The 24,346-nt window shown below is 37.0% G+C and overlaps 1 protein-coding gene across 1 annotated transcript; it reads left to right on the forward strand.

The window, feature by feature from the left end:
• Window positions 1–662: 662 nt before the first annotated feature.
• Window positions 663–24,141, forward strand: LOC109098735 (prostaglandin F2 receptor negative regulator-like). The gene is made up of 8 exons (XM_042730662.1): window positions 663–1,018; window positions 2,819–3,190; window positions 5,463–5,879; window positions 13,152–13,574; window positions 15,503–15,907; window positions 17,301–17,408; window positions 21,732–22,031; window positions 22,632–24,141. The coding sequence occupies exons 1-8, from the start codon at window positions 928–930 to the stop codon at window positions 22,799–22,801; spliced, it is 2,286 nt and encodes a 761-aa protein (XP_042586596.1). The 5' UTR covers window positions 663–927; the 3' UTR covers window positions 22,802–24,141.
• The last annotated feature ends 205 nt before the right edge of the window (window positions 24,142–24,346 follow it).

Raw genomic sequence — 24,346 nt, forward strand, 5'->3', positions numbered from 1 at the left:
GTTTATTTTAATGAGCCATACTTGCTGAGGGCAAAATATTTTTTTTACAGTGTATGCTGCATGATTTGAGAATTATCCAAATAGCATTTTGTGCTTCACTCAAAATAAGAAAATCTGATGGTGCAGCTTGTTGATTGGTGCATTTGATAGTGACCTAAAAGTGCAGAATTTAAAAGACTTCATGTCCATTTTACAGCATTTTGCCTTTCTATTAAAAAAATAAAAAAAATAAATCCTAAAGCTTTTAATTCATTCTAAGATGAAATAAATAGATAAATAAATGAATTCCAGTCTTTGGTTTTCACTGTATTTATGTATGTAGGTATGTATGCAGTCTATCTAAAAAATTTAAAGAGCGGATATTCAAAGACTTTTTCTCAGATGAAAGGACAGAGAGGCTAATGAGGACGATTTCTTGCCATAAATGATTAATTCTGCACCGTTCTGGGAACACGTGAGGATAGAAGTGGGTGGTTCGGGGGTCTCTCTGGACGGTTTGAGTTATTCTGGGAGATAATTAGTGCCTGTATTTCCCCTGCACTGTCACGACTCAGCGCTGCGCAGCAACGGGTGCGGCGGTACAACACCTGCGGCGAACAGCACGGCTGTGTCCCCTCCCTGTTCCAACACACACACACACACACACACACACACACACACACACACACACACACACACACACACACACACACACACACACACACACACACACACACACATCCACTTCCGGACACGACTGTGCCAATCCAACCCTCTGTCCTGAGTTTTATCATGCAGCATGCGCAGATGTACCAGCTTTCACAGCGCTAAAGGACTAAACAGCGCGACTCTCGCAAAACTTAATTCAACTTTAGTAACGGGATAGACTCGTTCACCGCTCTCTCTCTCTCTCTCTCAGGAGGTTTTCACACTCTCTGGCCGGTTTGAATGACAAAGGCGATCCCGTGGGAAAATCACCGCCTTCACAAAATGGATAAAGGAACGGGACTCCGTCCTGTGATTTTGATTATTGCTCTTGGTAAGTTGACTAGTTCTTGATTAAGAAATGCCTGTACTCATTATTTTAAGGTAACAAGTAGGAATGGTTTATAAAACGCGTGTGAAAAGTGTATGTTTGCGTGTAATTCGTTTAGATAACAACAAAAGCGTTATGGACACATTGTGTCTTTATTGTATTGTAACTCTTAATATGGTTGTTTTTTGTGTAATTTTATGACAGAATTAAGCTTGATGTTTTTCAGATCAACCTCAAATTTCAGTCAAATTCTAATTCAGTCTAATGAGAGGTGTTTACAATTTTTCCTTATCAGTTTTTAGGCCATTTACTGTTAACCAACATTATTACATTGGTCTGTAAATAAGCTTAATTTTTTTTTTATTCTTTTAAGGTTCGCTTTTCCTCCCACTGTAAATCCCCAAACCTAACCTTCAGATCTAAGTTACTGTACGTGTGTGATGTACAGTGTGAATGCTCCAGGTCTCCATTGTCTAATACTGCATGCCAACCGCCAGAGTTTAGCTTCTAATTTAGGACTGTGAAGTGATCCAGGGGCTAGTTCAGGTGTAAAATATGTTTACTGCAAGCAGATAGTGCAAACCTGTTTTTCAAGAATCATGTTTACCTATATTAGTGGTTCTTATTTTGCTTTAGGACTCTGGGCGCCAAAATGTGCCAAATTAGTTTATCATACAAAAGTAACAAAAATGGCCTTAACATCAAACAATTACCTTTATTTATGTTCCTAATAAACTGTGCAAGTCCAACAGCATTCGGAAATTATTCATATGAGACACAATAGAAAAACTTGCCAATTTCATTTAAAAGTGTCGCCTGAATGTCAGTTTTCATGCTCTAAACTGCTAATTCCTCTAAAACCTTGTGCCATGTGACAAAAACAAAAAAAAGCCAAAGCTAAATTTGACTTTTGACGTCAACAACGAAAGATAAGAGAAGCATTTTCTTCCTTATACAAGATAATTAAAACATCATTCATTTTTCCATTCTATCAGTGCATGACTTAGAGTTGCTGTTTAGTATTTCCTTTTTTTTTGGTGGTTTCAGCATGTTCCTATTCATTATCATTTATGTAATCAGCTCTGATCTGCTCTCACTTACCAACTTTCACTGTGTCCTGTTTTAATACTACAGCTTTTGACCTCAGTTGCATGACCCTTAACACAGGTTCATTTACCATATATTTCACTAGTTTCTACTATGTTTGTCTTCTGTTCCTCGAATAAGTCTTCCGCCTTACGAGAACAGCCAATCCCTCATGAAGAGGCAAGTTTTTACATGTCACCTTCTGTCAGTTTTGGATTATTTCCCTCTACTCTTCTTTTCAGCTTGTTTCCTCCAGTGTAATGTTCCAACTCATTCTTTGGCTTGTTCCATGTTAGTGAATTTTCTCTCTTCAGCTGCCATGCTGATATAATTTGTCTCAGAGCACTTAATTCCCAACCCAATAAAATGTTAATATTCACTTTTAGATAAGATGGTGCGTTTTCATTCCGGTGCTTTGAACTCATTCATGACCTAATATGGTTATTTACAATTAACATTTCCATAAATAGACACATCTCTTCGAGGTCATCTTTGTGCTATAGTTCTAACAAAAAATTTAATGGATAAACGCATTTATTATTTACAGTCTTTCTCTTCAGGATAAAAAAAACAGGCTAAAATTTTTGATGACTCATCCTGCACTCTGATACTGATATTTGACTGATACTGTGTTTTTGTTCATACTGTTCATACAGTAGTCCATTAATGTGTCTCATAGAACTCAAGCTCCTGACAAATCTTCTCTTCTTTTCTCAGTGTCGTTCTGTGAGGCCCGTGTGGTGAAGGTTCCGGTCGGGTCTCTAGTCCATGTAGAGGGGCAAGCTGTCTCCATTCGCTGTGATGTGTCTGACTACGAGGGACCCAGAGATCAGGATTTTGAGTGGTATTTGGTCCTTGCCGATGAAAAATTGCTCTCGATCGTCTCCACCTTTGACAGTAATTTTGTGGACTCTTCAATGAGGGACCGGGTTAACAGTGGTGAAATTAGTTATAATAAGCTGGGAGATGCTGCTGTTGAACTCAAATTCAAGAAGGTCAGAGCAACAGACAGTGGCGTTTATCGCTGCAGTACCCCGAGCACCGATTCGGTCGTCAGAGGGAACTACTACGCCGATGTGGAGCTCAAAGGTGGGTCAAGCCTGTAAAGGCTTTTACTTTTTAAAGATTTTTACTTCACTCTCAGAATTTTTTTTTAGCAAAACCTGTACCTTTTGGGGTATTTCCCTCAAAGGGTACCTTGAGTTGAGAGTACATATTACTACTCTAAGGCAGGGCTGCAACAAATGATTATTTTGATAATCGATTAATCTAACGATTATTAGAACTAATCATAGATTATTTGGCTGATTAATCAGTTTGTATATTGGCACGGCTGTGATTCGGCCGTAGGTAATATCTCATGTCTACGAGTGTGATATTGTGTTTATGTAAATGCATAAGAAACAACAATGAAATGAAGTGTCTTTAAAACCCCTCTTTTGTGCACAACTGCTTCCTTCCTTCCGCCATGGAATCAAATCTCAGTTTAACAGTTGAGCCCAAGCCTCCGTTACTAATTCAAAAACCTCACTTTAGAACTAGTAACAAAGGAACGTTTAGTTGCTTTATTTAAAGCTTGCTGTATTACTGTTTTAAAAGCTGTGTATTATGTGGAGTAAAATGTTATGCGAGAGAGATGGACTGAGCGAGTGTGATTATCTGCAAAGAACACAGAAAGAACTGTTGTATAAATTTATAAATCTTATTTGTTGCAACTAAGTTGGTTATATAGGTTGCGGTTATATCCGTTGCCCTGTGCTCTATAAATCTGTGCTGGTACTTAAAAGGCCTTGGTCGACTAATTGGAACAACAAAATCTAGATTCAAAAGAAATTATAACTTATCTAATAATGCAAATGAACTGCCAAATACAGACAAAAGCAAACTGAGTTGATCAAATTGCAGGCTACTCCTACACTCCAACTTCTTGGAATATTGAATCATTAAAAAAGGAAGTTTATTGAATCTTAGGGAAAATATAAATGTAACAAGATCCATCATTCTTTTATGGCTCCTGTAGTAGGTGAATATGGAGCTCATACTCAAGGAGGAACACAAATGTCCTAAATTGTACTTAGAGGCCCACACTGAGCAAAAGTTTCTAATTCGATGCAGTTGCTGATATTTATGTGACCAAAATTAAGATGAAATTTTGATTGTTATCAGCTTATTAATTAATTGATTTAAATCAATGAAATCTTTAAATATCAATTGTCACTCTATTATCTCCCAATAAAATGTCTTAAGATGATATTTAAATGCTTAGTTTTATGCTCAAAGCTCTATGACATATAATGCAATGCAACATAAAGATGGTTGAGAGCTGAACAAATAAATGTGCTCAAAAGCTTAATGTATCATATTTGATAATCACATATTAATAAGATTTTCAAAAAATATTTGTATGGATAATCAGATAGACACAAGTTGTTTCAGGGTTATCTTCAAATATTTCTAAATATAGAACTTATTCTTACATTTATATAATCAAAATTAGTAAAGATTCCACAGCTAAAAGACATGTGAACCACGACCTGAAAGGAGATGTTTTTACAATTATACTAAAAGGCCTTTTACTTTGAGATGTATAAACTATCAACCAGATGACAGATGGCATGTAAAATATTGTGTACAATAGTTCTGTACACAATATTTTATATATATATTTTGTTTCAGATATGATACAGTAGGTTTATAACGTTAAACAAGGTTGCACTGAAAGTTTAAATGGATCGTGATGCACTGTAAGGCTTGAAGACAAAAATACAAAGACTTATTCTTTGTTCTGTCGGCTAGAGTAAAAGCCCGTGGAGCTTAAAGGAGCTCTGAAGCTTTTTTTAAAGACAGCATTCTGATTTTATCCCTCCACTTCACTTTTGGAGATGGACAAAAAGAACTCTTCTGCGCAAACAACAACAACAACAAAAACATAATAGCACAATCAAAGCACAGAACAACACAAGGAGCATAAAATATGAGGCTGTGTGATGAATAGATCAAAATGTTTAATGAATTGTTACATCTGACAATATAAGATTATATCTGACTGATCCAGCTTTATTTGTAGATTTTCTGGATCAGTAAATGAGATAATGTTCATATCTGGGTGAGCTTTTCCTTTTATTTCTAGATTTGTTTTCCCTCTGGGAATTGTTTGGTGTTTGGCCTTAGAGAGGACCGTTAAGGAATTACATTTTGTCAGGAAAACTTTTTTTTTTCTATAAATTAAGAAAAACTTTTTGTCTCAGCATTATTTTTGCAAGTCTGTTTGGCAATGTGAAAATCAAACACTTCACTTTTGAAACCTTTTGACACACGGCCCTTCTTCTGCCTGCTTTAAAGTGTCATTTGTTCTGTCCAGTGATCGGGGACAGTCTGAAGGTGGCTCCAGTCATTCCCAAGTCAGCGGTGTCTGAGGGAGAATCAGTGGAACTCCAGTGCAGCGCGACACGGGGCTTCACGGAGCACACCTTCCTCTCCGTTACTTGGTCCTTCAGGAAAGAGAGCAGCCCGCTGGAGGAAATCTTGACGTTTGGGCCAGATGATAAGATCAAAGTAGGACGCAACTACACTCAGCGTTACACAGATGGTGGACTTCAGTTGGACCTTCGTGGAAGTGGTTTTTATGGACTGATCTTGAAAAGAGCAAAGCCATCAGACCAAGGGGAGTATGTGTGTGCGGCCCAGGAGTGGGTGAGACAGGGGGAAGAAGGAAGAAACTGGCGCAAGATTCTGGAGAAGTCTGAGGAAATGGGAAAGGTGGTTGTTACACCCACAGGTGAGTCACATCTCATTCTCTCCTCAGTTTCCTATCATGCAAGTTTTTTGATTGTGACTACAATTATGGGTCTTGATTCACATATAGGGACACTAATGACTCCATTACCAGCGACATGATTATGAGGTTGTGTTTTAGAAAATTGCTGGTATTGTGGTGAGTCCCTGAGTGATAGCCTTCTGTTAAATTGTGCAGTTCTTTTACGAGATGTGATTATTCTCCATTTCTGAACAAGAAGTTGTAATGACATTTCCAGTAGAATAATATAGAGCACAACAGTGATGTCCCCAGAAATTAGTGGCCTTGCTTAAATGTTTTTTTTTTTATTCATTTTCATCCATTTTTATTCATTCAATATTATAAACTGGTGCAGTAAAAAAAAAAAATACTTTAGCAATAAGCTTAAAATTAGTTTTGAGAGTCTAGATATACTCAATTACATTATTTTCAATATTTCATGTGAGTAGGCGGACACTGCTGAACAATTTTGCCACAGTTTCCATTTCAGTGGTAACAGCAACTTCTGTCACTGGTTGATTTTCCTTCTGGATTATGGGTAATGTAGTTCTCCAGCAGAAATGATGGTGTTTAAGTTAATTTTATTTATTAATTTCAAAACTTGATTATTCACTGATTATTGCCTTCTGCAGAATACTGTTTCTTAACATCAGAGCTGGTAGAAAATCTGTCTTGAAAGCATTATTTGTTAAATCAGTTTCTCTAAGAACAAAATTAATGGTAAGTTTATTTCCAGAACCTGACTGTTCTGGTGTGTAGTGAGCAGCTGATGCGCACTGGTTTTAGAGGGCATTCTTTGATTGACTTGGAAGCAAACATCCTTTACACTGTAATATGTTCAGTTAAGAAAATGAAGCAACCAGCAGGAAAGCAAAGAGTTGTAGTAGGCAGCTGAGTAAATTAGGAAATCCAACAAATGAATACTTAAAGCGCCAAATAGATGTTTTATACTTTAATTCTAAAGCAAGTTATAATTCATGTTTTGACCAATCATACATTACATTGATGTGTGCTGTTATTACTGGTAGTTCCCTCAGCCACAATGCTTGCCAATGGAAATAGGAATCAGTGATTAAACTGAGCATGCTCAGCAGACTCACCTTTATCATCAAACTTTTTAAAAGTGTAGACAATTAGAGATTGTCTAACTGATGTAAAATCATCCTGGCTTCTTTAAATTATTAATTAAAACCTGTTCACTCTAGTATTTGTATTTTGTGTGCAATATGCATTAGAAAATGTACTGTAGGTTTGCCGTCTGAGCCTGAGATTAGCATGGTTGTCTGGGTTACAGAAACCATTCCTTTAACTCTTTGTAATTTATGCTGGGATTTGTAAGAGAAATTATTGCCTGTAGACACCAGACAGGAGACAATGCTGCTTTCTAAGTCCCTGCTATTATGAAGCCTTACGAACAATGATAGCAGACTCTAAGGGATTTCTAGACTGTGGCTGTGACCTTTTTATAGTATTTTATTAAAAGCACTCCTGCCTTTCCAAGTTCTTTCATTTGGCTCTCATTTCAGAAAATGTGTTCATTTTATCTCAGCTTGACTTGAAGTTGTAAAGAGGCCCCGAGGGATTACAAATATTGACAATGACTGATTCTTTTCAGAGTTATATCTAAGGATGCCCTATGTGGATCCAAAAGGACAAAAATGCAGTCAGTTTATTTAAAGGTCTAGCTATTAACAAACCATTAACTACAACTTTTGACTCAATAAACTACTAAATTTTTGCTTATTAATAGCTAGTTGTTAAATTTAGGATTAGGGATATAAAATATTGTCATGCAAAATATATGCTTTATAAGTACTAATAAACAGCCAATATGTTATTAATAGTCATGCTAATAAGCAACTAGTTAATGGTAAGAATTGGTTTGTGTTACCAAAAGTATCATTACAAGAAGTCGGTAATCCAGACGTATGCCTTCTGAATCTTCGGAGGTTATATGATATTTGATGAACGTGATCATTTTGGTTTGTATACGTCATTTTCTCTGATTGATTTCACTTCTGTCCTCTCATTTGTTGTCAAGATAACACGTGGATGGTCACATTCCTTCTGGTGTGCAGATCACACCATCTTCAATTTTGCTAGATATAGTTTCCTGACGAAACATGCATGGAAAACTGAGAGATAAGTTTGCATGACATTTGCTGGCACAAGTAATCACTTTTTTTTTTGGTTTCTATCTCTGACTTGCTTGCAAGACTAGAAACTCCCTCAGAGAACAGAAAGTCCCAAACACTTCCAGACGTGCAAACATACTACTCTTCCCTACTTCACCTTTAAACTATGTAAGATTACTAGATGCCTGCTGTCAAAAGTAGCACAGAAAGTACTGGACGAAGTTTTAACAGCAGTGTGTTTGTGGGTAATTGAGCCCGTTTTGTTTGCTCTTGGCCCTGATGTTATCTCTGACCCTCTTACTGGCCTCCAGACTGCAGTGCTACAATGTGTGAGGGATGTTTGAAGTTTACCAAGCACACAGTCACTGGCCCTTTCTGAGTGCACTGCATTTCACCCTTCATAAATGGAAAGCAGATCTTGGTGAGAGTGGTTTAGGAAGTCATATTTGATAAAACAAAACCAGCTTAATAACTTTATTTAAAGACTCTGTCACTTATGAATCTTTGTTCTTTTCCTTCAGTCCAGTGTTGAAGTAAATTAACTCTGTGTGTCTGTGCATAGTGCTCTAACCTGTTGTTTGTCTGTGAATGATTGATCCAGTTCTTTTCCTGGTGTACTTGTCAGTTACAGTGGCTTACCTAATGTAAGGGAAGAAGATTCAGTTTCTTGCAGTGTCATATGATAGCAGGAGAAAAAAAAACTGTTTTACATATGCAAAGTAGGGTTGGACTTTAGAGGAAGTTGACAGGAAGTTTTTTTTTTTTTTAGCTCATTTTAAATGTGTTGTTGTAACAAATTTTGAAAAGTACAAAAGTACAACATGAAGTCATGAAAATGGCATGTTATTGAAATAGTTTTGCATGTCACACTGGAGGATGTTTCAAGGCTATTTTGTGCATTAACACTTGATATTTTGTGCGTTTGCATTTGTTCTTTTAATAGACACTTTTACCCAAAGCAGCTTACAAAGGAAGAACAATACAAACTGTTTTTTATAAGAGCCATATGCAGTTTGCAATTTCCATTTTAGAAGTATAAGCTAGTACATAAGCCATAGAGCAGATATAATTAGATAAGTACCTTTGAAGTAAGTATCCTCGTTTATGGTTATGGATTAGATAAGGGATTGCAAAGGTGTGTCTTCATCTCAAGAAGGTGAATGTTAAACTCCTGCATTCTGCTTCTGTACAGAAAAGTTATCTTGTAAATTTAGTAAGCATAATGCATAATTTGCTTGGACCTTTCTTTCAGTTATGTGGAGGTGTCACACACTAGGAAATACATACATACATATATATATAAATATATATATATGTATATGTATATGTGTATATATATATATATGTATATGTATGTATATGTATGTATGTTGTTCAATTATTGAACAGTGAATGAAACAGTAAATTAGTGATTCACTTCACTTGAGTCAGGACTCACTGATAATTTATTATTAATAGAGAGATATTACTGAAAACACACAACACAGTCTCGATGGTAAACCTAATTTCTGAGGTGACGTTTTCATATGAGTTATTGATGTGGATAGTATAAAAACAAATGAATGAGATCGCAGAAATTCATATGAATTAGCCAGTTTGCCAAAAGATAAAATAGTTATAAGAACAGCGATGAGATTTTGCTAACGTTACATTTAATCTAAATTCAAGATGTCAAGTCTCACCACAGGGCAACTAACACATTTTACTTATAGACATGCATTTTAGTGACATGAAATGTCTTATTCCCTGTTCTTATTATATATTATATCATATTTTGTATGAATGACTGGGGAAAGAACATATCTGAGAAGGTTAATTTCTTGTCTTTGCTATGAGAGAATGTGCTTTTATAAAGTGGTAGTACCAAACTTCCTCTCTTGAGCTCTCTTGAGGCCTCATTTCTGAGGCATTCCTCTGTCTTTCATTCTGATTGCTCATTGGGAAACATTACAACTGTTAATTGTAGAGTTCTGTCTCTGTTCAATTTTTTTATACTCTTAATTGCGTGCTTGCATGCAGAGGACCAGCACACTCCTGGCTTCTTTCTTCTTTTTTTTTTCTCCCCATGTTTGCCGCTGGTGATAGAATCATGTCAAGGATTTCTGTGCAACATGCTGCTTTATTTTTGAAGTCTTCTCCCTCAACGTTAAATGTTAATCAGTGTTTTGCATATTCTAACTGCACTGTGAATTTAGCTTGGGGAATTTCCTTGGCTTGCTATGCTACATAATACTGCTAAATGCAATGTGCACAAGGCTCGGATCTCTTTGTTTAAGCTTTTTTTTTTTTACTTTTAGGACCCAGTGATAGCTGTTTTGTGAGGTGTTTTTGACGACACGAGCTGGAGGAAGTGCATGCATTTTGTATTATGTGATATGGGTCAGTTTAAGATAAGGAGTACACTCTTAAAAATAAAGGTGCTTAAAGGGGTCATATGATTCTACATGCATTTTTACAAGTGTGTTGGCAGTCTGTGTACACAACCACCCTATAATGATAAAATCCACCCGGTGGTTATTTTTTTTTATCCCTTTCTCAAATCGAGCCGATCTCAGATGCCTGTCTGTGTGACGTCACGATGAATGCGGCTAAAGTAAACAGTCCCTCAGAGAGCAGCTCAGAAGAGAGGGGCGGGGTCAGCAGAGCTCATTAACATTTAAAGGAAAATGATAAAAACGGCTTATTCTGAAAAGAGCTGTTTTTGACAGGGTAAAAAAGGTGTTTTTTACACTGCCATTGATAAATTGTAACCAGACTATCTTACAGAATTTTCATTAAGACCCTAAAGAATTAGGGCTGTGCGATATGACGATATATATCGGATGGACGAAATTAAAAGTCTATGGATTCATATTGTGCTCTATCATTTATTTCGTGGTGCCGCATCAGCTGCTAATACAGCTGGTGAGCATTTTTGCCGCTTTATTGGCTTTGAACGATTGCATAAACACTTATATGCATCCAAATGCAAGTATCCTCATAAACACAGTCATTTAGGTTTTAAGGGAATGTAAACAGTTGCGAGAGAAAGCGCATATGTAACAGTATATTGGATCTGGACTTCGGTCTTAAAGGGGAAGCTGTCCAATATTCGTCCTGTCTGCCACTGCTCTTGACTAAATCACTTTTGTAAGTAGAATAAGAAGAAAATAAATAATGCTAATGATTATGCATAGATAGATAGATAGATAGATAGATAGATATAACTTACACAGTGAAGACTAATTAATTTACACAATGTATTTCTTATTTATTGTAGTTTTGTCCTATTGCTTGTAATCACTGACTGTTTATGTATCTCCAGTGAGCTTGAGTTTTTTTTTTTTTTTTTTTTTTTTTCTTGTATTAGTTTGATATTGACATTTGTGACAAAAATTATGAAAGTTCTATGGTATCAAATCTTAATATCATAAAAAAACCTTATTAAAAGAAAAAATAACTATATCAAGATATATATCGTTATCGAGATATAAAATTTCTCATATCGTGATATAAGATTTTGGTCATATCGCCCACTCCTATAAAGAATCATATCAACTTGTGGAAAATGGGCATCTGATGTCAGCGATGCCATAGAAGAACCATTTTTGGTTCCACAAAGAACCATTCAGTCAAAGGTTCTTTAAAGAACCATCTCTTTCTTACTTTTTTATAATCTGAAAAACCTTCTTTTGCTAAAAAGAACCTTTTGTGAAACAGAAAGGTTCTTCAGATGTTAAAGGTTCTTTATGGAACCATTTAGACAAAAAGCTTCTTCTATGGCATCGTGAAGCACCTTTATTTTTAAGAGTGTAGAGGAACTGGTTAAACATCTGCAGAGACTAATTTTATCAGTTCAGGTCCTTTGTCTGTAGGAGTACAGTACTTACAATAGAGAACTAAAAAATTGTTTTCTTACCATACAAACAGGTGTCTTTTCTCAAAGTACACAACAGCTGGGCACAATGTGTGACTGCAGTGGCAGTGAGTGAGCTGACCTGGTGTCAGATTCACAAAGCCAGACCTGTGTGTGTGTGTGTGTGTGTGAGCTTACCATAGCTTGAACAATGACAGCTGAAAATTGAGAGAATGTGCACCCTTACCCTTCCCTTCCTATCCAGAGATGAAAAACTAGGTCGACTACCATACCTCTGCACTGCATGACTGGGTGATATACCTGATACAGTTGTATCTCAGTGTTGTTCATACTTTTGAGATGTATTTGATCTGGAATGGCAATTGATTCTTTTTAGTCAGAGACCACAAAGATTTTAACCAAAAGTCATTTGGAACCAAGATTCAAAAAGTTTCATGCAAAAAGTAAAATACTTTAAACAAGAAATAAAACACAATGTTACAATTTGTTCACTAAATGAACACAAAGAAAAACAAAGTTAATAATTTTCACTTAGATGTACACACAAATATAACAATTCATAGTAAACAACTTTACATACATACAATAAAAGTTTTTGTGCTTTTGTAAAGTCATTTATGCTCACCAAGGCTGTATTTATGTATTTAAAAATACAGTAAAACAGTAATATAACGTAGTTTATATCTCTGATGGCAAAGCCAAATTATCAGCAGCCATTACTCCAGTCTTCAGCGTCACGTGAACATTCAGAATAAAGCAGACATTTTTTGTTATCAATGTTGAAAACAGTTGTTCTGCATTTTTTTGGAAACTGTGATACATTTGTTTCATTATTCTTTGAGTAGAACAGCATTAATGCGATCAATACTTCAATAATGCAAGCAGGGACTCAAGTAAATCATTGAATCTTTATTGAATTAAATTGTTAATTTTGGTACTGAAGTTAAAATCAGAGTGGAGTTGCAAGAGAGATTTGTGAAATCAGTCTGTGATGATGGATTTTTTCTGTTTTTCTTTTCATTTGTGAGTTGATTTCCCCAAAAAGTGTAAATGCCGTGATTCTGTGGTGCTATTAAAACATTAGTTGGATTGTTGAACAGTGGTATGGGTTTGAGGTGGGACTGTCTGTTTGGCTGACCAATGGGTTGGGAATACATTTGAAATCTCATGATAAGATGCAGGCAAATGCAGGCAATTTTTTTGTAAGTTACTTGTGTCTCGCAGCCTGTGACTGACTGTCTTTACATTCTCTTCTTCTCACAGAGCTGCAATTCAAGGTGACCCTTACAGCATCTCTGAACCCTCAGTCCACCAGCGAGCCCACTGAACTGCGCTGTGAGGTGGTCGACCTCCTCCACCTCCAAGATGGCCGCCTGGGCGTGACCTGGTCTTACTCTACAAACACGCCTGGAGATGTATCTCAGAAGAAACTCACTATAGCCTCCCTGAATGAACAAGGAGCTCTGATTGCAGACAGCCAGTACCAGCAGAGGCTGGACAGTGGGGACATAGCAGTGACCAGGAGAGAGTCTAACATCTTCATTTTGCGAATGCTTCAGACTCGAGACGTGGACATGGGCTCTTATTCCTGTGCTGTAACAGCATGGAAGCCCACTAAGCAAAGTGGATGGGAAAAAACGAAGGAGGTCCAGTCAGCACCTGTCACTGTTCAGTGGACACCAAAGAGTAAGCTCTAAATTTAGGGCATTTGTTTTTGTGAAGCTTCCTTTTAGGTCTGTTTTTTGGCCATGAAACACTTTAACATTCTTTAGCATTCTTATGTTCTTTAAAGCAAGTATGTAAACCTGAGTGCTTGGCCAACACATTTTGGTCCTGTTGGTCTTTTCTGGTAAACTGGCACTAAATATCACTAAGGAAAGTAGGAGAAGCCACTGAAAATAATAATTTTCATATATGATAAATTACTTGTGCCTCAGAGTGAGCAGAAGAAACACAATAAAAGCTGTCATTGCTTCTGGAGGTGGATGCCTGCTGTTTGGGAACGCAGTCGTGACAATTATACAGAAATACTTTGATAACAGACTTTGCTCAGGCATTTCAGAATAACCAAAACAACATTTCAGATGCTGTGCGATGAGACCGGTCTGCTGGTTAGTCAAGTTATCCCATCCTATCGTGCAAAGTTACATGCCTTTTTTTGATGTGCACGGTGAAATTTCTTCCGTAAATGTGTTTCCTTCATAGTTTATGCACATTTTTTTCTTATCAGATAAAAAGTTTATCCTATGCAGTTGTGCACATAGGTTTTTTTAATGTGCATTTTTAAAATATATGCGCATCTTGGCTTTTTCATCTAGCATTTTTTTTTTATGCAATATTCCAAAATGTGCAATAAAATTATGTGGATAGAAACAGCTAATGAGTGCAGCGCTGAAAAAGGGCAGAGCTACATATGAACATGTTCCTTTAAATCAGATGTGTTATTATTCAAGTAGCAAGAGTCAGCAATATTATCTTAAAACCATTGCTCCACTTTGACTGTAATTGATCTCAAGGCGAAAACTGGACACAGAAGGCTACTAATGCTAATGTGTGCTCATTGCATAAAAGTTAAAAATGCAACTCGTATTTTGTGTTGCATTCAGAAATCAGCCGCACAGTTTGTTAATCTAAAATTGTTTGCCCTCTTAAACTTTTAAATAGTATGTTTCTGGCCTTTAGCAACAATGTAACTACTGTCCCCAGCCTGTTTTTAGGATTTGCGGTCACTCTTCGGATATTTCATTATTACCCCATGAGCTAAGTGCTTCCAGCAACTGTAACAGTTGTAGCACTTAGCACACTGTTTTAAAAAGCATGCATCAAAGCTTGTTGTTTGAATGTCTCCAATGTCTCTCATTTTTCAGCTCTCAATATGGGATTAGTGTAAATGGCTTTAATTGTGTTTTGTGATGGCGTCTTCTATGTGAAGACAGTTTTAGTTCACAATGGTTGCTCTGTCTTGGTCTGGACCTTCTCCATTGCACCCTTGATTTCACTTAGGCTGTGTTCTGAAACTATATCTGATACTGATGAAATGTACATGATGGCAACAACTGAATAAGAAGCAATGGCATCTTTTAAATCTGTTAGTATTCTTTATTTAGTATTTCTGGAAGTATAGGACCGTATGGAGAAAAAAATAAGTGAAATTTGGCACACTAATTGAGGAATGTCTAAACATTCCTGATGGCAATTTTGGTCTCTTAAATCCTTTAGCGCTCTCAGCTTATTATACATTAAGTGTTATCTAGAAACTTCATTTGCTATGATTATATTTTGAAGCTATTCCTAAAAATGGTCAAATCTTTACCAAAACATGATGTTCTGATGAAACCTCATAATTTCAAGGATAAATCTCTATCAAATAAATCTGTTTTAGGTGAGTGCAGAGCCTCCAAATAGGGGTCTGCAGCAGATACTGGTGTGTTTGGGGGGGAAATAGGAAAAAAATGATTTGTCGAACACTTGCGTAATATAAATATCTAAAAAACAAATCAAAAGGTACTCAAAATTATATTACATATGTAAAACTCTTTAAGGGAAAGTTATTTCATTGTACTCAAAATTGTATTTTGCAGTAGTTTAATAAGTATTTATTTGATCTTTTTTAGTTCCAGTTTTGCAAGTAGTAGCCCATCGTGTGAGAGAAGCCTCGACTGGTGGATCCACATTTGAGATGAGCTGTCAGGTGACTGGTCAGAACCTGAAGAATCTCGGCTACTCTGTGCTCATCCGCTTCGAGGAGACCGCGGGAGGAAAGTCCCGCAAAGTGTTGTCACTCAGCCAGGACTCAGTCTTGCAGCTAGAGGAGTGGAGCGAGCCGAGCCGCATTGACAGCGTGGTTCTGGAGAAGACCGGGCAGCTCGAGTACCGCTTCCGTTTGTATGGGGCCCAGGTCACAGATCGAGGGGTCTACTATTGTGACGTCACGGCCTGGACACGGCATCAGAGCCAAGACTGGATCAAAGCCGTCAGTGCGGAGTCCAATAAGATTGAGATCGCTTTTTTACACTCAGGTATTGTCATGCTAACTACACTAGACCTCAGTGAGCTTTAATACTCTGTAGGATGATGCTGAATTGCCTGTAGGGTGTGTTTACAGCTGAGGTCATGTTACCCTCTCACCCTCTTTCTGTCTGATTCTGGATGACTAGACCTCTATGTTGTCTCCCTCAGGGCAGATTCCTGCTGCCTACAGAGACTCTTTTTTTATCTCTCACTCTCTTTCGTTCATAGGCAGCATTTGAAAACATCACAGACATGCTCCCATGTGAAAGCTTGTTCTAAAAGCTAAACTAAGACCAAATTCAAATGTATCCTTCACAGTGAAGGTGATCCCATAATGGGAAAAATAAATCCACGATGGCGGACAAAACAATTAAAATGTTGATTATAAAAATATTTATAGAGTGGTGGAGTGGTGTTGCAGTTTTGTTGGCCAGCCCAGTTGTTCACATCACCCTGGTTCCTTCAACAAAACCCAAAAGGATTTTTCCAATTGCTTTTGGATTATTGTGGGAAACAAACTTTGTGATCAGCAAAAGTTTGATTCTTACATGCTTTGTTCTTCATGATAATCTTCACAAATGAGCACAACTTTTATGAGTTTTATACCCTTATCCCATTCAGCAGAAGTAAAAAGGCTATAAATGAACTACATCATGCTCTCATGACTTTACCTTTCACTAAAAATCATGTCCCTGAAAGTTTGTTAGAATGGTTTGCAAGAGCGACATTAATCACAATAAGGCTGTGGACTAGTAAGTAGATGAGTTTACTTGTTCGACATGATGACGTTTAATATCCCCAACGACCTCTGTAATGCCATTTAGCCACTTGTTAGCAACCACCTTTTTCATGACAAGCAAAAGCTTTTAAAAAAATCACAAGAGGGTATTATTGATGTATATGAAAATATCTTGAACTTGTGTTGACCACAGTCTTTATTTCAGGCTTTTAACCAAAAGCCCATTTAAAAAATCCATTAACTTCAGGACGATGGAACCGGAAGTGCTAAAATATTAAATTGTTTCTAGGTTTATAATATAAAATGTCATCCCTGCTCTCTATCTCTTATTCATTAATATCTATTTATGGATAAGTATCTATAATAATAGGCCAGACTAATTCAAATGAACCATTGTAGCCAATATTTGTGTGTGCTATGTATTTTTATGCGCAATATTGCATCATTAACTTAGCAACTTGCTGATGGCAAACCAATTATCAGTTAAGAATCTCTCTTTTGTAGCACATAGAGTTTTACAAATCAGTCATTTTGAAGTTTAATTTCAATTAGCATCCTACCTTAAAAGAATATTTAGTCAGTGGATAGCTAGGCAGCTCAATAGGTTTTGGGGTCTCTGAAATCTAGACTTTTAAAACAGCAAATGTTTGTTTCTCCTGCAGGTCCAGTATTCAACATATCCATTCATTCAGAAGCAAACAATGTGTCACCGGGCGACACAGTCCAAATGAAGTGCATCATATCCATCCTGGAAGCTTCTCCGAACACTGGCAAGTACTGTTTGTGTAATGTCTAGATATTTTGTAGAAATATAATTGATATAATATAAAGTTTATAGAAAGTTTAAGATAAATGAATTTCTAAACATAAAAAAGTCAAGCTAAATGGAATTTAAATAAATTCCACTGGAGTTTTTCTCCTTTAAAATTTAAAACCTTTTCAAACTTCTTGTTGTTGAACCTTTTGTTAATCTTTCTTTTACATCAAATAGTTTGGGGTTTTATCGTCTAATCCAATTACATTCATTCCTTTTATTTGTGGTTTATGTCTTAATGTTTTTTAAGATCACTGTATCTTTATTTTTGGACACATTGAAGTAACGAGAGTAATTTTATTTGGGGGTGAAATATTTGAAAATATTTGATGTTCCATCCTGACAGATTTTTTTGAGATTCATCCCCAATGAACCTGAATCCCCCGGTTCATTTCATGTCACATTCTGATATATAAAAGGAACAGAATCTCAGAAGTAACCGAATGCTTTCTTAGGTGTTTTTAATTATTTAAAGGTTTTTGTAAAACACTTTAGCTTTTCAACAGTTATTTTAGTGTCTATTCATTCCTGCTCAGTTTCTTGCCTTAGTCCAGTCTGATGCTGTATGATGTCTGGGTGGCATGTTTTAATAGCAGTATTCATGTTTAACGTCTTAATTAAGGCATCTACATTCAGTTTGTTTATCAGCACCTAATGTCCATCTTTCTTTATGAGTCTCCTTTTTCTTCAAAGTCACATGATGTTGTTCATGTGGGTGTGTTTTTGTGGTTATTCACAGTTGATAGTATAAACTAATTTGAACCAGATGGAAATGATCACCTGGACTTTACCCCTGAGTCACATCCTGCATTGGTGTGATAAAGCGTCTTTTCCTTTTCTTCCTGTTGATTAACAGTTATTAATGAATACTGTATGCACAGTTATGTGAGGTAGGAAGTTGAATTGTGTACTTTATAAAGAGCATTTAGCAGTTTTACAAAAGTGCATTAAACTTTACATTTGAGGCTGCTGTGGTCAACAGAGTAAACATACATTAGGGAATATAAAACTGTTATATTGGTGCCTTTCCAGCACTACTGTTTTCTACAGGAAATGTAATGAGTTATTTAAGATGTGAGTGGTTGGATGTTTACTTTTTTAGTGATCCTAGTGATACAGAGCTGCGGGCTGCAGTTGGTCACATTGCCTGCTCAGCCTGCTGTGATTGTATCAGTCAGAAATGTTGCACACTTGTGGTTGAACGTTGGGTAATACTCAGAATACGATGTTAAATGTTCTTTCCTCGTCAGTCTGTAGCCACAGGCAGGCACACACATGCTGTAGTCATAGATACGTGTCAGCACAATGTTCACACTTCTCTTTTCAAAATACAGTACAGAGAAATAAGAGATGTTTTTGTGCTGGTTTTATTGTTCGGTTTTTAAAAGCTGATCACCCTGAAGGAAGAGAAGTTTCTGCTTCTATTGTGTTTCTATTGTGTTTCTTTAAGAGTAATCCTCAGGGAGTCAAGCAGCAATAGACAGTATGTCTCTGAGGAATTGCCCATTAAAAGCATAATTGACCTAAGAATGAAAATTCAGTTTTACTTTCAATCACCCTTATGTCTTTCACTATATTCACTACTGTATATGCCAAAGCTTTAATAAGTTTTGTTTGACAAAAAAAAAAAAAAGTCCACCCATAAATCAATATTGTCATCATTTAGTCATCCTCATGTTGTTCCAAACCACTGGCAATCAAACAAGCCCAGTGGCTTCCATTTTCGGAACAACATGAGGGTAAGTAAATGATACCAGACTTGTCTTTTTGTGTGAATTATCTGTCATGAGCAGCGTGAAGATTATTTTTGTGTTCCACTGAAAAAAGTAGAATACGAGTCGGGAATGAAATGTTCACCTACATTTAGGTGAACTTCCTCTACAGCACTGTATTGTGAAGTCACATTACAATGTTTAATTTTTAATTAAATTCATAAATCTTAATGTCTGCATTGCTTGTTCTTGCACACAGGCTGACTAATGTACTCGAGTAATGCAGTCAAGAACATGTGCTTCAGCTGAAAGGTAGTGGAAGGCCGGAAGATGAAAGTACCCACGAGTACAGTCAGAGTTACTTGTGAGCTCTGAGAGGGTTGCTTTGTTTATTCTGGGCTCGATTAGAGCAGAAAGAACATTTCCTTGTTTCAAGGCTAATTTTGGCCTGGTTGTTGTTCACAGTGGTTGGGAATAAGGGCAGTACTGCTCTCCTTAGGCTCCTTGTGATCTTAGGTTCATAGAAAATTCCTGTGCAGTTTAACAGCATCCAATGTATTTAGTCCTACACAAAACATTTCATAGGCTGAAGGCACTATGAAGCAAAAAAAAAATCTCTTTTTTCATTTTAGGGATTTACATTTGGGAGGCCTTTGTGAATCAATGAGATATGTGTTCACTTTCATAATAATAGCTTTTTTTTTTCACTGGGGAATTGTTTGATGTATAATAAATACTACCCTAATAGTCATTTTGTGGCTGCTCATCTGACTCATGCTATTCGATTTTTATTTAAACTTTTACTTCATTCTTTATTTTTATTTTATGAATGAGATGATAATATGAAGCTGGTCTAACACAGCTGTGGTTGTTTGTTAGAACACTTCTGCATCAAACATCAGATTATCATTTTAAGGCTTTTAATTTACTGTTGCCTAACTGGTTGAGAAAAAAAAAAAAAGAAGTAAAATCGAGTAGTTTGAGAATCACTTTATAAGGCATTGATGCATTTCTCTCTCATAGTTCATAATGTCTTACAGCTGTAGATGTCGAATTGAGGAAGTACAGTTCAGTCATTAATCACCACAGACAGCATAAATGTAGAAAAGACACAATCACCCAGCAAATGTGAGAACAATCAACTCCGCCTTTATGCTGTTCATCCACCCTCAGACCCGGAAATGAGTGCTTGTCACGACCTATCATTTCTCATCTACTGATGAAAGGATATATGTATATAAAGCTATTCAGGGCCACAGTTTCAAAGCCTTTCCTTAATTTCCCATCTAGAGTCATTATGGTTGGAGTGGGTCTTAAATTTAATTTGGAGACTTATTTGTAAGGTAATTGATTACTGTATAATAGAGATAAGGTGACATAGCAAAAAAGTTGTATGTCAGCATTCTTGTATGTACACATGCATATAGGCTTTCATGTTAAGATAGTATTACTTTTAGTAATACTTAACCAAGGTTATAATATAGACTTCCATACTATTGCAAAATATTATAGTTTAAATAAAAGCTGTTATTCATTTTCTACTCATAGTTTTTTCTTCTTCTAAAAAAAAGAAAAAAAAAAGAAGAATGGTGTCCACAAAAATATTAAGCAGCACAACTGTTTATAACATTGATAATTAGAAGAAATGTATTTGAGCACCAAATCAGCACATTCAAATTATTTCTGAAGGATGTAACACTGAAGACTGGAGTAATGGCTGCTGAAAATTCAGCCTTGCTTCACAGGAATAAAAAATATTTTGACATAACTGTTGTTTGAAATTGAAATCACAATATTACCATTTTTACTGTAGTTTGATCAAATAAATGCAGCACTGAAAAGACATTTCTTTCCAAACCATGTAAAAAAAAAAATACATACACATTTAAAAAAAAAAAATGTCAAAGAAAATCAGTATACAGTGTAAAAAATTCAAGATGTAGCTAAAACAATTCTGCAACAATTTAAATGTCACAAGCTCATAAATAAATATGATGATCCATACACTTTAAGAATCGTAAGCTCTCTGCTGTTCACATGGGATTCTGCTATGAGATGTACTCTTGGTTTTTATTTGACGAGTAGCAGAATGCTGTGGTGAACTGTGGTGGGCTTGAGCTGCGCTCATGGTTGTCAGTTTTTCTGATTACCCAGTGGCCTTCATTGAGATTCCACACATAGCAGTGAGGACAGCGTGCAGAGGCCTGCCTGAGTCTGTCTGACTGCTGCCGCCTCACTTTGGATCATCAGGGAGTGTATATGGCATTAAACCACTTGAAAGACACTGTTTAGCTTTGTTTTCTTTCCATACACTACTTGAATACCCTTGTGGTTATGGCACACACTTGCTTGAATAAGCCGCAGCAAACAGCAGGGCTGTTTGGAGTGTTGCCATAGAACACCTATGAAAAATCGTATTGACTCCACCTTGGCATTCACGTGAAGCTACCTCTCAAATATTGTAAAGCAACACTTGACGCTAGATCAAGTGAAACAGAAGATGTTTAAATGTCAGTTTTGATTCCATGCTTGCTTAAATAATTAGTTTCACTCTGTCCGTCCCACAGGTGATATGGCATTTGATGTACGCTGGTTCCATAAAACAGACCGGGCTGTAGATAACGGAGTCCAACCTCTCATCAGTATGGACCGCTGGGGAGTGGTAAAGAAGACAGGCTCCAATGAAACCAGTCTGGAGCGCACCGACCGACACACGTTTGTCCTGAGCTTACACAAGATTGAGGATAGAGATGTGGGAGAGTACTACTGTACAGCCACACCCTGGCTCCTGTCCCCTGCTACTGGTGCCTGGAACAAGGAGAAGGACCTCACCTCTGCTTCGTCATTTCTATCTGTCAAAACACAATGTAAGAAATCCTGGTTGTGTCTAGGGATGGGAATTGTTAAAATCCAGTTCCCAGATACGTGAGAAAAAGAAAGCAAGCCTGGAAAACCTGTCTCTGAAAGTGTACCTTTAGAACAGGGTTTCCAACCCTGCTTTTGGAGAGTTACCGTCCTGCAGATTTTAGCTCCAACCCCATTTAAACACACCTGAACCAGCTAATCAAGGTTTTCAGGATCACTATAAACATGCAGACAGTTGTGGTGGAGCTAAACTTTGCAAGAAAGTGGCACTGCAGGAGAAAGATAGGTTATTAAAATATTTCATGAAGGTTCCCACGGTCTACCAATAAAGCAAGCTTGGGAGGACCGTCTCGGATGGAGATTTCTACAGAGTTCTGGGAGGCTTTATTTGTCTGTCGGAAATACAATTTCTTGTATGTGAGGAATTGATGACTTAATATCCTCTCTTTACCATTTATGTCAAAGACTACGGGAACTCTTCTGAAATCAACATCCCCAGTTGCTCCTCCCAAACTTTGCTTCCATAGCTTTTATATTTTCATATCTGGTGTCTTTATGAAAGTTTGTGATTGACAGTGATCATTCTGTTTGTTATTCTGCAGTGTGGGAGTCTTTGAAGATGCCTGTGGGATATGGTTTGGCTGCTGCTCTGATCGCTGGTCTTCTCTCAGTGCTGCTGGGTCTTGCTGTCGCCCACTGCTGTTTCTCCAGGAACCCCATGCACACGCCCCGTTCCCGTAACAAGCTTATGGACCACCTGGAGATGGATTAAACCAAGTCCCCCTTTGCACTGTTGTGATTCTGCCCAAAACCACTTCGACCGACGTGATGTATTATGCTTTTGGACAGAATATGGATATGCACATTGCTTAATAAGAGATGGAGAACCTGTCTATATGCACTCCGAGGATTGAGCCACTCCAATTGACTCTCGGCTCCATATTCCCACTTGGGAGCAATACACATATTATTCTCAGGAATAAAGCATCCAATGTTTTTTTTTTTTTTTCTTCCCTTTACACATCCTCACTGCTGATAGGATGAGAGCACCAGGAATGAAATATTTTGTTAAGTACAAACTTAGGGCTGCACAATGGCCAAACAAGCAAAGTTGCAGTTTGTACAGCTGATGATGATTATTTTATAGCATTTAATAGGAAGGACTCTAACGAAAGAGCCAAGAACTTGTCAGTTGTGAGTGTGGCAGAAACTCCAATTTTAGATTGACCTTTTAAACCGCTGCAGTCCCAGAGGCTTTGTTTGTTGGACGTCCGCTGTGCCCCCCGCCCTGCCTGCCTGTCAGAGTTATGCCTCCAACAGTAGGGAACCTAAAATGACTGACCCTTCCTCTCCGCGGTAAAGCATAGTGTTGATCCACAGGCTAAAGGAAATATGGCTGATGGATGGGTGCGTCAAGACTGCACTGCATCATTCTGGGATCCAGAAGTGACCACTCGAGGGAACGGACCAAACAGGTTGTCAAACCGTGGCTTGGCTTTGAGCAGCCTGCCTTAAAGATCGCTTGTCAGGCATTTCAAGAGTCCTGATAACTGATATCCACACTGTTGGCATTAACTCATTCCTCCCTCTCTCTTTCCTGCCCACAAACAAAGAGAAATGCCAATATGCATCTCAGTTTCCCGAACTTGCATTTTTTTCCTTGTCAGAATGCACTCATTATGCTGACACAGCTGACCTGCACTAACATGATTGTTGTAGATCCTTTTGTACAAATGCTGTCTTTATCACAATGTGGTCAGATCAGTATTTTTCTGAGAAGGGAAGCTGTTGGTATGAGCGAGAGGCTGTTTTACTGTATCTCAGAGTGAGAGAAAATATATTCAGAGCCACATTTATAGACGAATGTCAAAAGGAATTTGTTTCACCAATATGTTTTACTTTAGTTCATTTATGGATATTATTGAATAGATGTGTGTTTTTTTTAAGAATTGTTCTTTTATTTTTAGTTGTGTGAAATTTTATGTGCTTTTACCAAATCTCGCAATAAGTATTTTTTTTGTTTTGTTTTGTTATTCAATGACCGACTCATTCTAGTTCTCAATAGCAAACCAACAAAAATTATTTCTCAATAAAAACAAAATGAAAAAAGTATAACTGTGTTGATTTGAGATTTCTGTTTATCCCAAATCTGATGAGAAACCCCTGGGAAAGGCTTTCGTCCCATTATAATTATTAATGAAGATGTGTTTTATATGCATAAAATTCCAGTCATATTTCTTTACGATCCTCACAACTGATGCTTTGTCTCTTTTTAATTTCAGTTTTTACCTTCCTTCACTTACTCCATTTAACCTCT

The sequence above is a fragment of the Cyprinus carpio genome, chromosome B9 (assembly GCF_018340385.1).
Source record: "Cyprinus carpio isolate SPL01 chromosome B9, ASM1834038v1, whole genome shotgun sequence".
In the NCBI taxonomy this organism is placed as follows: domain Eukaryota; kingdom Metazoa; phylum Chordata; class Actinopteri; order Cypriniformes; family Cyprinidae; genus Cyprinus; species Cyprinus carpio.